Source organism: Leptodactylus fuscus, chromosome 4 (genome assembly GCF_031893055.1).
Source record: "Leptodactylus fuscus isolate aLepFus1 chromosome 4, aLepFus1.hap2, whole genome shotgun sequence".
In the NCBI taxonomy this organism is placed as follows: domain Eukaryota; kingdom Metazoa; phylum Chordata; class Amphibia; order Anura; family Leptodactylidae; genus Leptodactylus; species Leptodactylus fuscus.
In genome coordinates, this window is record NC_134268.1 from 172,556,712 (window position 1) to 172,572,819 (window position 16,108).

Below are 16,108 nucleotides of genomic sequence, written 5' to 3' on the forward strand. Positions count from 1 at the left end.
AAGGCAGAGGAGAGGTCAAGGAGGAGGAGGACAGAGTAATGGCGCTTGGCTTTGGCGGTTAGAAGGTCATTAGTTTATGTTCAGACTTTTATCCTCTAGAAGTAACAGAATGAATGACAGCAAGCAGAGATCTAGAAAACCGTGAGGAATTGATACAAAAAGCATATTGGAAAATTGTATCTCTTTTTATTGTACATTTGTTTGTCAATATTGGTCTGAAATTGGACAACCCCTTTAATATTAATTAAAAATAATCAGTTTATTTTGAAGCTGGAGTTGCTAACTGGTCCTGACTCTGACTCCACTAAAAACTGGTCCTGACGCGGACAACATCACCCTGTATAAGGAAAAATATCTTTTTACCGTGTTAGCCAGTGGATATGAAGTATAAAAAATATTTTTGAGGAGTCTTCAGTAGTTGATACCTTTTTTAATAGCTAACTAAAAATGATGACAGATTGCGAGCTTTCGGGACTACTATAAAGGTCCCACAGTAGATTTGACCCACAGTAGACTGTCGAGAGCCCTGTACGACTCTGTGGAGGTGATGTGATGTCCGTTCATCGAACATTTGTTTGTGCACCAGTTTACACGGCTGCCAACGTTGTTTCTGCGATATTGCAGGTCCACCCGAGACACTGTTGACCTTGGAAGCTCAAATTCCCGGGTAATCTCCAAAATTCTATGCCCCATGCATCTTGCACCGATTATCATCCCATGTTCAAAGTCACTTAACTCGTACATGCTGCCATGTTCACAAGACACCTGTCTGACTGCTCAGATCCATGGTGACACTATCGCCATAGGCCACATCGTGTCACACTGTTTGAGCATCATATCCGACACAACCAGCACTGGGACACGCTTTCCCATGACTTTTGGCCACTGAGTGTATATGGTGTTTGAACCCCGACCTGATGACCTATTCTGTGAATAGGTTATAAGTAGCCAATTTTGTTCAACCCCTTTAAAAATGTCTGTAAAAAGTGGTAATTATAATAATAATTCATTACCTGTGAGATCGGGGGGAGGAGTGGACGGAGTGACCCAAAGAGCCAAACACCACCTCTGCCCACATGACCAGGGGGTTGGGTCCATGAAAAGCTTTCAGCCAGACCAGGTATGTGAATAAATACTCATTTGACAACCCCTTTAACATGGTACGTGTAAAGTGTTACCTGACGATAAATTCAGTAGACTATAATAATAAATTACAATGTCATCAAAAAGTTATGGACTTGCTCAAAGGTAGTCGCATAACTACTACGGTAGCAGTGGTAGCGACACCTTAGGGTGCCCGGGCCCCCTCACTCATTAATATGCAAAAATAATTACTTCTTGAGGCTCGGGCCTTGGGTTCTGGGAAGCGGGGTTGGAACCAGGAACGTAAACAATCCTACTTTTAGCCTCAGCGAGTTTTTTCCTCCCTGTGTAGGCTGAAGATTGAAGAGTACCTTGCACAGTATTTCCCCTCCCTCAGCATGTCTCCATACGCTGGGGGGGCGGAAACATTGTGCAGGAAGAAGATAGTTCTTGCGGGGGATCCATTTTGTGGAGCAAGCAGTGCAGCACTGAGCCCTTCTGGAGAGTGGAGACTGGTGAGATGAACGTGGATCTCGGTCACCATGCGTGCACAGCAGGCTGTACAGAACACAGTACTATGTTGGCAGCTGCTCTTCTTTCCAATAATTATACTAAGTGTGCTGCCTGGGGAAGAAGGGGTTACAAGCGCCACATTCAGTGAAGAGTGTTTTAAGTGAGAACTGTGAGAACTCTCTTCACTGACACTGAATGTGGCACTTGTCCCCTTCTTCAACAGGCAGTGAACTTATTACAGTTCTTAAAGGCATACCTCCCAACTGTCCGGGATTCTGCGGGACAGGCCCGGAATGTGGGTCGTATCCTGCAGTCCCGGTCGACGGGAGGTATGCAAATGAGTTGACTTCAATAGTGAATGGAGTAACTCCAGCAGGTAACAGGCCCTATTTACTTACCGATCCTGGCTTCTGCTCACGGCCGCCAGCGCTTCCCTACTGCGAAGGCGGCTGTGAGCAGGAGCCAGGATCAGTAAGTGAGGTTGCAGGCAGGGCCTGTGAACCCCACAAATACTATCATTATACTCGGGGGGGGTCTTTTCAGAAAAGGGTTGTCCAAACTGCAGAACTACAGGAGCATACTGCACATGCTCGCGTAAGCAGCCACAAAAAAATGGCCACCCGCATGTGAAGTCAGCTCTGCCCGAGGCCCGCTGGCAGAGCCAACTTGCGCATGCGTTGAATTTTGACCCACCGCACACCATAAGAAGAAGTTGAAGAGCCCGTTGTTGAAGAAGATGGAGGCGGCGCTGGACAGAGTTCTCTCGCAGTATTGGGGATGCTCCCACTGCTGTTTGAGAGAACTCATTTGCACACCGACAAAAAACGGGATTTCAGGTGAACGGCGACACAGAGAAGATAACGAAAGGTAGAAGAGTAGCCTTTCTTAAGGCTATTTGGACGTGTTACTGAGGAAAAAAAGGCGTTTGAATGATAGGATCCCTTTAACCCCTTAGCGACTCTTGACGTAACTGTACGTCATGGGTCGCATGGGGATGTATGGAGCGAGCTCACACGCTGAGCTCGCTCCATACACGGCAGATGCCGGCTGTATAATACAGCCAGGACCTGCCACTAACAGCAGCGGTCGGTGCCCGAGCCGATCGCTGCTGTTAACCCTTTACACACTGCGGTCAAACGTGACCGCAGTGTGTAAACGGCGCCGGCGGCATGGGCGCCGCCATGTTTCGCCGATCGCCGCCCTCCTGAACGTCACATGAGGGCGGTGATCGGTTGCTATGACAGCCGGAAGCCTATTGAAGGCTTCCAGGCTTGTCTCTGCACTAGATCTATTAGACGATGCCAGAGGCCAGAGGCATCGTCTAATAGAAGTGCTGCGATTTTCCTATTCACTGCAATACTGTAGTATTGCAGTGAATAGTATGAGCGATCAGACTCCCTAGGTTTCAAGGTACCTAAGGGGTCTGATCATAAATGTAACAGAAGAAAAAAAAAAGTTTTTAAAAGTATTAAAAAAATAAAAAAAATATAAAAGTTCAAATCACCCCCCTTTCCCTAGATCATCTATAAAAGTAATTAAAGAACATTAAACATAAACATATTAGGTATCCCTGCGCTCCAAAATGCCTGAACTATTAGAATATTAAAACATTTATCCCGTACTGCGAACGGCGTAGCGGCAAAAAAAATAAAAACAGCCAAAAAGCGTTTTTTTCAACACTTTGCCTCCTATAAAAAATTGAATAAAAAGTGATCAAACCATCGGATCTTTCCCCAAATGGTATCAATAGAAACGTCATCTTGTCCCGCATAAAAAGACACCACAACCAGCTCCATACATGGAAATATGAAAAAGTTACAGGTGTTAGAACATGATGACACAAATTTTTTTTTCTATTTTGCAAAGTTTATCATTTTTTTAAAAGTATCAAAACATTTCAAATACTATATAAATTTGGTATCACCGCGTTTGTACTGACACGTAGAACACAGGTAACATGTCATTTGTACCAAACAGTGAATGCTGTAAAAATTAAACCCATAAGAAAATGGCGCAAATGCATTTTTTCTCCAATTGCGCCTCATTCTGAATTTTTTTCCAGCTTCCCAGTACATTGCACAGCATATTGAATGATGCCATTACAAAGTACAATTTGTCCCGCAAACAATAAGCCATCATGTGACTCTGTGAACTGAAAAATGAAAAAGTTATGGCTCTTGAAATGTGAGGAGGGAAAAACGAAAATGCGAAACCAAAAAATGGCCTGGTCCTTAAGGGGTTAAGGTAAAATAACTATGGTATGAGTATACCATTGCTACAGGCAGAACTCAAAACCTATGTTGTCATGGCATGCCTGGGACTTTTCAGATCTCTTGGTCGCATCTGAGGGGTTAATGGTCCATAACCAGAGCTGTCTATGATTAAAACACGTTCAGAATAAGCGGCGTATAAAGCAGCTCCATTCATTTCTATGGGAGCCGGCATACGAGCGCTCCCCATAGAAATGAATGGGCTGCTTCTTTCACTGCGAGCAGTCCCATTGAAGTGAATGGGAAGTGCCGGCGAGTATGGCTCGGCATGACCCATTCACTTCAATGGGACTGCTCGTAGTGAAAGAAGCAGCCCATTCATTTCTATGGGGAGCGCTCGCATGCCGGCTCCCATAGAAATGAATGGTAAGTGTTCGGCAGCCCTGCTGTAACGCCGGCGTGTACGGCTGTGATACACGCTGGCGTTACGTAGTGTGAATGCACCCTAATATTGATAGGATTTTTCAGCATCAGCAGTAAAAATATATATATATATATATATATATATATATATATATATATAAAAAATAAATAACACTAGTGTCTAGGTCTGCATTATTCGGGTCCGCTGAGTGTGAGCTGAACCACTATAACAGTGGTTACAAAACCAAAAGCGGTGGAGAGGTAAGCCCTCTGTGCAGATTTTTCTCTCTGCTGATTTTTGGCGGTTTCTGTGAGGGAGTCTGGAGCAGGTGTGAACCCAGTCTGAGCTGAAATATAAACAATTGGCTTTATTTATCGATGTCTGATTTATTAATTATGCCTTGCCCCCACATGGCTGCTTTTCACTGATCTTAGGGGGCAAGTGTGGGTGGTCGGGAAGGAAAGTCATGGAATCAGAACTTCTGCAGTGCTGAAATACCAAAGCACCAGCTGCAGAGCTCCATGTGCAGAGGAGGGTGGGGATATGTTGGGGCGTCAGGGTCTAGGACAGGTGAGTATGGTTCCATTTAGGAGCCCCCATATGGGATCACGCTCCCCTGTAGACCACACACAGTATAACATCCCCCCAATTGGTCTCCACACTGCACAATGTCCCTCACATCTACCCATTGTAATGACCCCCTTGTGGATGCCACATATTCTAATTACCCAGCTCAGTATAATGTCTTCTCAGTTGCCGCCAAATAAGATAATCCCCCCATAACCCCCAAACAGTATACTGTCCTCCCCTGTGGCCCCCACACAGTATACTGTCCTCCCCTGTGGCCCCCACACAGTATACTGTCCTCCCCTGTGGCCCCCACACAGTATACTGTCCTCCCCTGTGGCCCCCACACAGTATACTGTCCTCCCCTGTGACCCGCACACAGTATACTGTCCTCCCCTGTGGCCCCCACACAGTATACTGTCCTCCCCTGTGGCCCCCACACAGTATACTGTCCTCCCCTGTGGCCCCCACACAGTATACTGTCCTCCCCTGTGGCCCCCACACAGTATACTGTCCTCCCCTGTGGCCCCCACACAGTATACTGTCCTCCCCTGTGGCCCCCACACAGTATACTGTCCTCCCCTGTGGCCCCCACACAGTATACTGTCCTCCCCTGTGGCCTCCACACAGTATACTGTCCTCCCCTGTGGCCCGCACACAGTATACTGTCCTCCCCTGTGGCCCCCACACAGTATACTGTCCTCCCCTGTGGCCCCCACACAGTATACTGTCCTCCCCTGTGGCCCCCACACAGTATACTATCCTCCCCTGTGGCCCCCACACAGTATACTGTCCTCCCCTGTGGCCCCCACACAGTATACTATCCTCCCCTGTGGCCCCCACACAGTATACTGTCCTCCATGTGGCCCCCACACAGTATACTACACGCTCCGTCCTATCACTATGATGTGTGACATCAGAGCAGTGACTGACAGCAGACCCAGACTGACAACTAATGGCAGAAGAGAATAGCCGGCGCGGGGTGACGTCACTGGCTGCCAGGTAACGCTCTGTACACATGCTCTGTTGCCGGGCGCTAGAGGAAACTTCACAGGAGTTACAGGAGTGAAGTTATTGGCGCTACCGGGACCGAGAATGGGAGCGGAGAGGAGCGAGGAGCCGGCGCCCCAATACCAGGGCAGATTCATAGACCGATCCCCTCATGTCCGCTCTGTGAGTACAGCGCCATCCTGAGGCCGTGCAATGCTCTGTAGTACAGGGGTAGTCTCATGTCCTATAGCTGCAATGTACAGGACATTACTACATAGACTGCCATAGAGGGATTGCAATCGGGAATGTATAATGTACAATCATCGGGGCGTTACAGGTAACATGGGGCACATAATGTGCAATGTCTGAGTACACAGTGATGTCAGTATAGTGGGGTAATGTGCAGGACAAGTTACAGCTCAGGTTTAATAATATGTATAATGCACACAGTGACGTCACAGTACAGGGATAATGCACACAGTGATGTCACAGTACATGTATAATGCACACAGTGACGTCACAGTACATGTATAATGCACACAGTGATGTCACAGTACATGTATAATGCACACAGTGATGTCACAGTACATGTATAATGCACACAGTGATGTCACAGTACAGGGATAATGCACACAGTGATGTCACAGTACATGTATAATGCACACAGTGATGTCACAGTACATGTATAATGCACACAGTGATGTCACAGTACATGTATAATGCACACAGTGATGTCACAGTACAGGGATAATGCACACAGTGATGTCACAGTACATGTATAATGCACACAGTGATGTCACAGTACAGGGATAATGCACACAGTGATGTCACAGTACATGTATAATGCACACAGTGACGTCACAGTACAGGGATAATGCACACAGTGATGTCACAGTACAGGGATAATACACACAGTGATGTCACAGTACATGTATAATGCACACAGTGATGTCACAGTACATGTATAATGCACACAGTGATGTCACAGTACAGGGATAATGCACACAGTGATGTCACAGTACATGTATAATGCACACAGTGACGTCACAGTACAGGGATAATGCACACAGTGATGTCACAGTACAGGGATAATGCACACAGTGATGTCACAGTACAGGGATAATACACACAGTGATGTCACAGTACAGGGATAATACACACAGTGACGTCACAGTACAGGGATAATGCACAGTGATGTCACAGTACAGGGATAATGCACATAGTGATGTCACAGTATAGGGATAATGCACATAGTGATGTCACAGTACATGGATAATGCAGACAGTGATGTCACAGTACTATGTATAATGCACATAGTGATGTCACAGTACATGTATAATGCACACAGTGATGTCACAGTACAGGGATAATGCTCATAGTGATGTCACAGTACAGGGATAATGCACACAGTGATGTCACAGTACATGTATAATGCACACAGTGATGTCACAGTACATGTATAATGTACACAGTGATGTCACAGTACAGGGATAATACACACAGTGATGTCACAGTACATGTATAATGCACACAGTGATGTCACAGTACAGGGATAATGCACACAGTGATGTCACAGTACATGTATAATGCACACAGTGATGTCACAGTACATGTATAATGCACACAGTGATGTCACAGTACAGGGATAATGCACACAGTGATGTCACAGTACATGTATAATGCACACAGTGACGTCACAGTACAGGGATAATGCACACAGTGATGTCACAGTACAGGGATAATACACACAGTGATGTCACAGTACAGGGATAATACACACAGTGACGTCACAGTACAGGGATAATGCACACAGTGATGTCACAGTACAGGGATAATGCACATAGTGATGTCACAGTATAGGGATAATGCACATAGTGATGTCACAGTACATGGATAATGCAGACAGTGATGTCACAGTACTATGTATAATGCACATAGTGATGTCACAGTACATGTATAATGCACACAGTGATGTCACAGTACAGGGATAATGCTCATAGTGATGTCACAGTACAGGGATAATGCACACAGTGATGTCACAGTACATGTATAATGCACACAGTGATGTCACAGTACATGTATAATGTACACAGTGATGTCACAGTACAGGGATAATACACACAGTGATGTCACAGTACATGTATAATGCACACAGTGATGTCACAGTACAGGGATAATACACACAGTGATGTCACAGTACATGTATAATGCACACAGTGATGTCACAGTACAGGGATAATGCACACAGTGATGTCACAGTACATGTATAATGCACACAGTGATGTCACAGTACATGTATAATGCACACAGTGATGTCACAGTACATGTATAATGTACACAGTGATGTCACAGTACAGGGATAATACACACAGTGATGTCACAGTACATGTATAATGCACACAGTGATGTCACAGTACAGGGATAATACACACAGTGATGTCACAGTACATGTATAATGCACACAGTGATGTCACAGTACAGGGATAATGCACATAGTGATGTCACACTATAGGGATAATGCACATAGTGATGTCACAGTACATGGATAATACACACAGTGATGTCACAGTACTATGTATAATGCACATAGTGATGTCACAGTACAGGGATAATGCAGACAGTGATGTCACAGTACTGAGATAATGCACACAGTGATGTCACAGTACAGGGATAATACACACAGTGATGTCACAGTACTGGGATAATGCACATAGTGATGTCACAGTACTGGGATAATGCACATAGTGATGTCACAGTATAGGGATAATGCACATAGTGATGTCACAGTACATGGATAATACACACAGTGATGTCACAGTACTATGTATAATGCACATAGTGATGTCACAGTACAGGGATAATACACACAGTGATGTCACAGTACTGGGATAATGCACATAGTGATGTCACAGTACATGAATAATGCACACAGTGATGTCACAGTACAGAGATAATACACAGTGATGTCACAGTACTATGTATAATGCACATAGTGATGTCACAGTACATGTATAATGCACGCAGTGATGTCACAGTACAGGGATAATGCACACAGTGATGTCACAGTACATGTATAATGCACACAGTGATGTCACAGTACATGTATAATGTACACAGTGATGTCACAGTACAGGGATAATACACACAGTGATGTCACAGTACTATGTATAATGCACACAGTGATGTCATGTGCAGGACAAGTTACAGCTCAGGTTTAATAATATGTATAATGCACACAGTGATGTCACAATACATGTATAATGCACATAGTGATGTCATGTGCAGGACAAGTTACAGCTCAGGTTTAATAATATGTATAATGCACACAGTGATGTCACAATACATGTATAATGCACATAGTGATGTCACAGTACATGTATAATGCACACAGTGATGTCACAATACATGTATAATGCACATAGTGATGTCACAGTACATGTATAATGCACACAGTGATGTCACAATACATGTATAATGCACATAGTGATGTCATGTGCAGGACAAGTTACAGCTCAGGTTTAATAATATGTATAATGCACACAGTGATGTCACAATACATGTATAATGCACATAGTGATGTCACAGTACATGTATAATGCACACAGTGATGTCACAATACATGTATAATGCACATAGTGATGTCACTACATGTATAATGCACACAGTGATGTCACAATACATGTATAATGCACATAGTGATGTCACAGTACATGTATAATGCACATAGTGATATCACAGTACTATGTATAATGCACACAGTGATGTCACAGTAATGTCACAGTACATGTATAATGCACATAGTGATATCACAGTACTATGTATAATGCACACAGTGATGTCACAGTACATGTACTGTATAATGCACACAGTGATGTCACAGTACATGTATAATGAACACAGTGATGTTACAGTACATGAATAATGCTCACAGCGATGTCACAATACATGTATAATGCACACAGTGATGTCACAGTACATGTATAATGCACACAGTGATGTCACAGTACAGGGATAATGCACACAGTGATATCACAGTACAGGGATAATGTTCATAGTGATGTTGCAGTACATGTATAATGCACACAATGATGTCATAGTACATGTATAATGCACACAGTGATGTCACAGTACATGTATAATGCACACAGTGATGTCACAGTACATGTATAATGCACACAGTGATATCACAGTACAGGGATAATGCACATAGTGATGTCACAGTGCATGTACAATGCACATAGTGTTGTCAGAGTACATGTATAATGCACACACAGTGATGTTACTCACAATACATGTATAATGGATACAATAATGTCACAGTACATGTATAATGCACACAGTGATACCACAGTACAGGGATAATGCACATAGTGATGTCACAGTGCATGTATAATGTACATAGTATTGTCACAGTACATGTAAAATGCACATAGTGTTGTCAGAGTACATGTATAATGCACACAGTGATGTCACAGTGCATGTATAATGCACACAGTAATGTGATAATACATGTATAATGCACATAGTGATGTCACAGTGCATGTATAATGCACACAGTAATGTCACAATACATGTATAATGCACATAGTGATGTCACGGTAAATGTATAATGCACACAGTGATGTCACAATACATGTATAATGCACATAGTGATGTCACGGTAAATGTATAATGCAGGCAGTGATATCGCAGTACAGAAATAATGCACACAGTACATGTATAATGCACATATTGATGTCTCAGTACAGTTATAGTGTACACAGTGATTCCATGGTACATAAGTAATGCAAAAAAGTAGTGAGTGTGACGCTAGGTTCAGGCTATGGTTTGTCCCTCTGTCGTTCAGGTGTATTTCAATGCCTTTTGGACTATTATTCCCTATACCCTGCTGGGACTGTAATACCGGCAGCACCTATAAGCCAATAGTAGTAAATGGGTCTGTGTGAAAAATGCATAATTTTGTCATTGATTTTTTTGGTTTTATTTTTATAATGCCACTGTGGATTAAAAATAACTTAACTTTTTGTAGTGGGTCATTACGATTAGGGTGATGCCATATTCATGTGGGTTTTATTATGTTTTACCACTTTTACTAAATAAAGCACCATTTGTTGGCAGAACTAACTTTTTGGTGCAGACTTTTATTGGTACCATTTTCTGGTGTGTAAACCTTTTGATCATTTTTTTATTGCTTTTTTTTGGGAAGGGGGGGGGTGATGTGAGCAATACACATTTATTTGCATATTGCTGTATTTCCCTCTTTATGGTGTTCATCACATGGGATCAACAACATTATATTTGGATGGTGAACGACAATACCTAGTATATTTATCTATACATGGAACATGTGGTATTTTTGCCCTCTTTCATGAATATCTCAATAGATTCAAATCTGTGAAAATGGGTGACCCCTGTTAGGAGTATTTAGGTTCTTTAATTTCTAGTTTTCTTACCTGGGGAGTTTTTGGCTGCGCAGTGTCTGGGGTGGCATCCTGGCGCTGCGGGGTTGTCCTGTCGTGAGTATTGGTGCACACCTTCTGACTTGCATGCGCGCACTGCTGGTAGGCAGCTTTTATTTCCTGGTTGATTAGTCTGTCCTCCCATTTGCACCTGGGAGGAGTGGTCTCTACTCTGTATTTAAACCCATGCCTCCCATGGTTCTGTGCTGAGTGTCTCTTTTACAGAGCTAGGCCTTAGCAGGAGGAGTAGGTGGTTATCTGGGATAGAGGAAGTTCCGTGGTTGGTTTTTGGGAGGTTTGGGTGAACGAGTTGGTTTGTGTGTTTTCCCTTCTGTGTTCACCAATCCTCCCTCTGTGTATAATTGACTGTGTGAGTGAATTGCCTTATCCTTTGATTTCTACTCAGTTTCCCTGTGTTTGTTTCCTAGTGTAAGGTTCCTTCCCATATTGGTTTGGGGGAATCCTTTCCCACATTTTTCCTGTGTGCTGCTTGTGTTGTTAGTCAGCGCACACCCTTGTCAGTCCCTGTCAGTAGCAGCTTCACTTGTTCGTTAGGGGTGACCCCCTTTAGTCTCCAGTCCCTAGAGGTCTTATAGGGCATTCCTTCTCCCACTTCCCTCTAGGCCTACGGTATCAGTGAGAGAGGAGCTGTCGGGGTCAGGCTTAGCCTGAGTACAGCCGACCCACACCCGTGAGGCAGGGACCGGGATAGCTAGTGGGAGTAGTGCAGGGCGAGATTCCCTACTGCTATCCCTTAGCCCCGTAGCAGCTACCTGGACTGACATAACAACCCCACAGTCGTATGAATAGAGCCTAATCCTGTCAATTATTTGGGGTCGGAGTTGACACAGACCTCTCATTCTATTGAGCCCCATTTTTCTTCTGCTCCCTCTAGTGGTGACCAGGAGCTCTCGAATTCTGGAATTAAAGCAAGCAGGTTGTGTTTTTGGTGTTCTGTATGGGGAAAACCAGATCTCCTATCCATACATTAATTATTAACCAATTCTACAGCTATATTCTGATATACCGGATGTCTTTCTTTATTTGAGATAGTTGAAGCACCTCGTGACCTCTGTGAAATGGCATGTTTGTCTTTCCTAATACACCGCCATTATCCGAATCTCTGCCGGTGCTGATCCTGCCTGTATACATACTGTACTATACTATAGAGTACAAGGTTTTATTTTGTTATAATGAAACTGAGGCAACAAAACATTGCCCTGAACACGAGGACAAAGGAAAACTCACAAAAGGAGCAAATGACTGTGGAAACGTAGTCCCAGCTGCAGACTGAGCGGAGGAGATAAGGTTGATAAATGTCACCCATCAGCGGTCACTTTCTCACTTACACTTTAATTGATGAATCATTTATGGTGTGTTACTATTTTCAGTTGTATGTGCCTGAGGCGTACAGTACTGTGCCGTCTGGAAAACCTTTTATACCTTACCACTGTAAAGTATACATACCAGCCGAGGAAACAAAAAGCAAATAAAAGACCTGCTTTACTTTTTGAAATATTTTTCTACAATTGTTTGAAACACCGGATCTACAGTTTTTGTTACTTGTTATAGGAACCGAACTGATGTCTAAAGGGAAAGGTTTATCCAGGTTTCCCCTATATCCAACATAAAGTTGTAATATAATAAAAATTTACCAATTTTTTTTTACCTTTGTGACTTTATCAGAAGATTTCAATTAAAGCTTGAGGCTATTGAGGGAATTGAGGCTACTTTTGTTGCCCCAGTTACAGTGAATCGTGAATATCAGATACCCAGAGGTCTTTAATAGAGATGAGCGAACAGTGTTCTATCGAACTCATGTTCGATCGGATATTAGGCTGTTCGGCATGTTCGAATCGAATCGAACACCGCGTGGTAAAGTGCGCCATTACTCGATTCCCCTCCCACCTTCCCTGGCGCCTTTTTTGCTCCAATAACAGCGCAGGGTAGGTGGGACAGGAACTACGACACCGGTGACGTTGAGAAAAGTAGGCAAAACCCATTGGCTGCCGAAAACATGTGACCTCTAATTTAAAAGAACAGCGCCGCCCAGGTTCGCGTCATTCTGAGCTTGCAATTCACCGAGGACGGAGGTTTCCGTCCAGCTAGCTAGGGCTTAGATTCTGGGTAGGCAGGGACAGGCTAGGATAGGAAGGAGAAGACAACCAACAGCTCTTGTAAGAGCTAAATTCCAGGGAGAAGCTTGACAGTGTAACGTGGCACTGACGGGCTCAATCGCCGCAACCCAGCTTTCCCAGGATCCTGAATGGAATACACTGTCAGTGTATTCCCGTATACCCGATATATACCCCGATACCCGTTCCAACGGTGTGCCCCCCCACCTTCACCCCAGAAATACCCTGCAAGTCCCCTAGCAATAGAATTGGGGCTATATACACCCACAATTTTTACTACTGGTATACAGTGCCATTGTCTGACTGGGAATTCAAAGAATATATTGGGAATACAAATACCCTCATTTCTTGCTACTGCCATATAGTGCCAGTGTCTGACTGGTAATTCAAAGAATATATTGGGGTTACGTGCACCCACAATTTTTACTACTGGTATACAGTGCCATTGTCTGACTGGGAATTCAAAGAATATATTGGGAATACAAATACCCTCATTTCTTGCTACTGCCATATAGTGCCAGTGTCTGACTGGGAATTCAAAGAATATATTGGGGTTACGTGCACCCACAATTTTTACTACTGGTATACAGTGCCATTGTCTGACTGGGAATTCAAAGAATATATTGGGAATACAAATACCCTCATTTCTTGCTACTGCCATATAGTGCCAGTGTCTGACTGGGAATTCAAAGAATATATTGGGGTTACGTGCACCCACAATTTTTACTACTGGTATACAGTGCCATTGTCTGACTGGGAATTCAAAGAATATATTGGGGTTATAAATACCCTCATTTCTTGCTACTGCCATATAGTGCCAGTTTCTGACTGGTAATTCAAAGAATATATTGTGGTTACGTGCACCCACAATTTTTACTACTGGTATACAGTGCCATTGTCTGACTGGGAATTCAAAGAATATATTGGGGTTATAAATACCCTCATTTCTTGCTACTGCCATATAGTGCCAGTGTCTGACTGGTAATTCAAAGAATATATTGGGGTTACGTGCACCCACAATTTTTACTACTGGTATACAGTGCCATTGTCTGACTGGGAATTCAAAGAATATATTGGGAATACAAATACCCTCATTTCTTGCTACTGCCATATAGTGCCAGTGTCTGACTGGGAATTCAAAGAATATATTGGGGTTACGTGCACCCACAATTTTTACTACTGGTATACAGTGCCATTGTCTGACTGGGAATTCAAAGAATATATTGGGAATACAAATACCCTCATTTCTTGCTACTGCCATATAGTGCCAGTGTCTGACTGGGAATTCAAAGAATATATTGGGGTTACGTGCACCCACAATTTTTACTACTGGTATACAGTGCCATTGTCTGACTGGGAATTCAAAGAATATATTGGGAATACAAATACCCTCATTTCTTGCTACTGCCATATAGTGCCAGTGTCTGACTGGGAATTCAAAGAATATATTGGGAATACAAATACCCTCATTTCTTGCTACTGCCATATAGTGCCAGTGTCTGACTGGGAATTCAAAGAATATATTGGGGTTACGTGCACCCACAATTTTTACTACTGGTATACAGTGCCAATTTCTAACTAGGAATTCAAAATGCGCAAGGCTCCCGGAAAGGGACGTGGACGAGGCCGTGGGCGAGGTCGGGGGAATGGTTCTGGGGAGCAAGGTAGCAGTGAAGCCACAGGGCGTCCCGTGCCTACTCCTGTGGGGCAGCAAGCATTGCGCCACTCCACAGTGCCAGGGTTGCTTGCCACATTAACTAAACTGCAGGGTACAAACCTTAGTAGGCCCGAGAACCAGGAACAGGTCTTGCAATGGCTGTCAGAGAACGCTTACAGCACATTGTCCAGCAGCCAGTCAGACTCTGCCTCCTCTCCTCCTATTACCCAACAGTCTTGTCTTCCTTCCTCCCAAAATTCCGAAGCTTTACAGAACAATAACCCAAACTGTCCCTGCTCCCCAGAGCTGTTCTCCGCTCCTTTCATTGTCCCTCAACCTGCCTCTCCACGTCACGATTCCACGAACCTAACAGAGGAGCATCTGTGTCCAGATGCTCAAACACTAGAGTCTCCTCCATCTCCGTTCGATTTGGTGGTGGATGACCAGCAACCCACCCTCATCGACGATGATGTGACGCAGTTGCCGTCAGGGCATCCAGTTGACCGGCGCATTGTGCGGGAGGAGGAGATGAGACAGGAGTTGGAAGAGGAAGTGGTGGATGATGAGGACACTGACCCGACCTGGACAGGGGGGATGTCAAGCGGGGAAAGTAGTGTGGATGTTGAGGCAGGTGCAGCACCAAAAAGGGTAGCTAGAGGCAGAGGCAGAGGTCAGCAGCTTAGGCGAAGCCAGGCCACACCCGGAATCTCCCAAGATGTTCCAGTTCGTACCCAGCCCCGAAAAACTCCCACCTCGAGGGCACGTTTCTCGAAGGTGTGGAGTTTTTTCAAGGAATGCGCCGAGGACAGATATAGTGTTGTCTGCACAATTTGCCTCTCGAAATTGATTAGGGGCTCTGAGAAGAGCAACCTGTCCACCACTTCAATGCGCCGTCATTTGGAATCCAAGCACTGGAATCAGTGGCAGGCAGCAACGGCAGGACAAAGGCCGCCTGCCGTTCACGCCACTGCCACTGCCTCTGCCACTGCCTCTGCCTCTGCCACTGCCACTGCTGACTGTGCTGGCGATGCACTCCAGAGGACGAGCCAGGACACCACTTCATCTGCCTC

General features: G+C 44.3%; 1 protein-coding gene across 1 annotated transcript in view; it reads left to right on the forward strand.

Moving 5' to 3' along the window:
- The first annotated feature begins 5,888 nt into the window (after positions 1 to 5,888).
- EFHB (EF-hand domain family member B) overlaps positions 5,889 to 16,108 on the forward strand; it is a 44,189-nt gene continuing 33,969 nt past the window's right edge. The window contains exon 1 of the mRNA XM_075272241.1: positions 5,889 to 5,970. Coding sequence (XP_075128342.1) covers positions 5,893 to 5,970 — 78 coding nt within the window. The 5' untranslated portion in view covers positions 5,889 to 5,892. The remainder of the gene's footprint in view (positions 5,971 to 16,108) is intronic.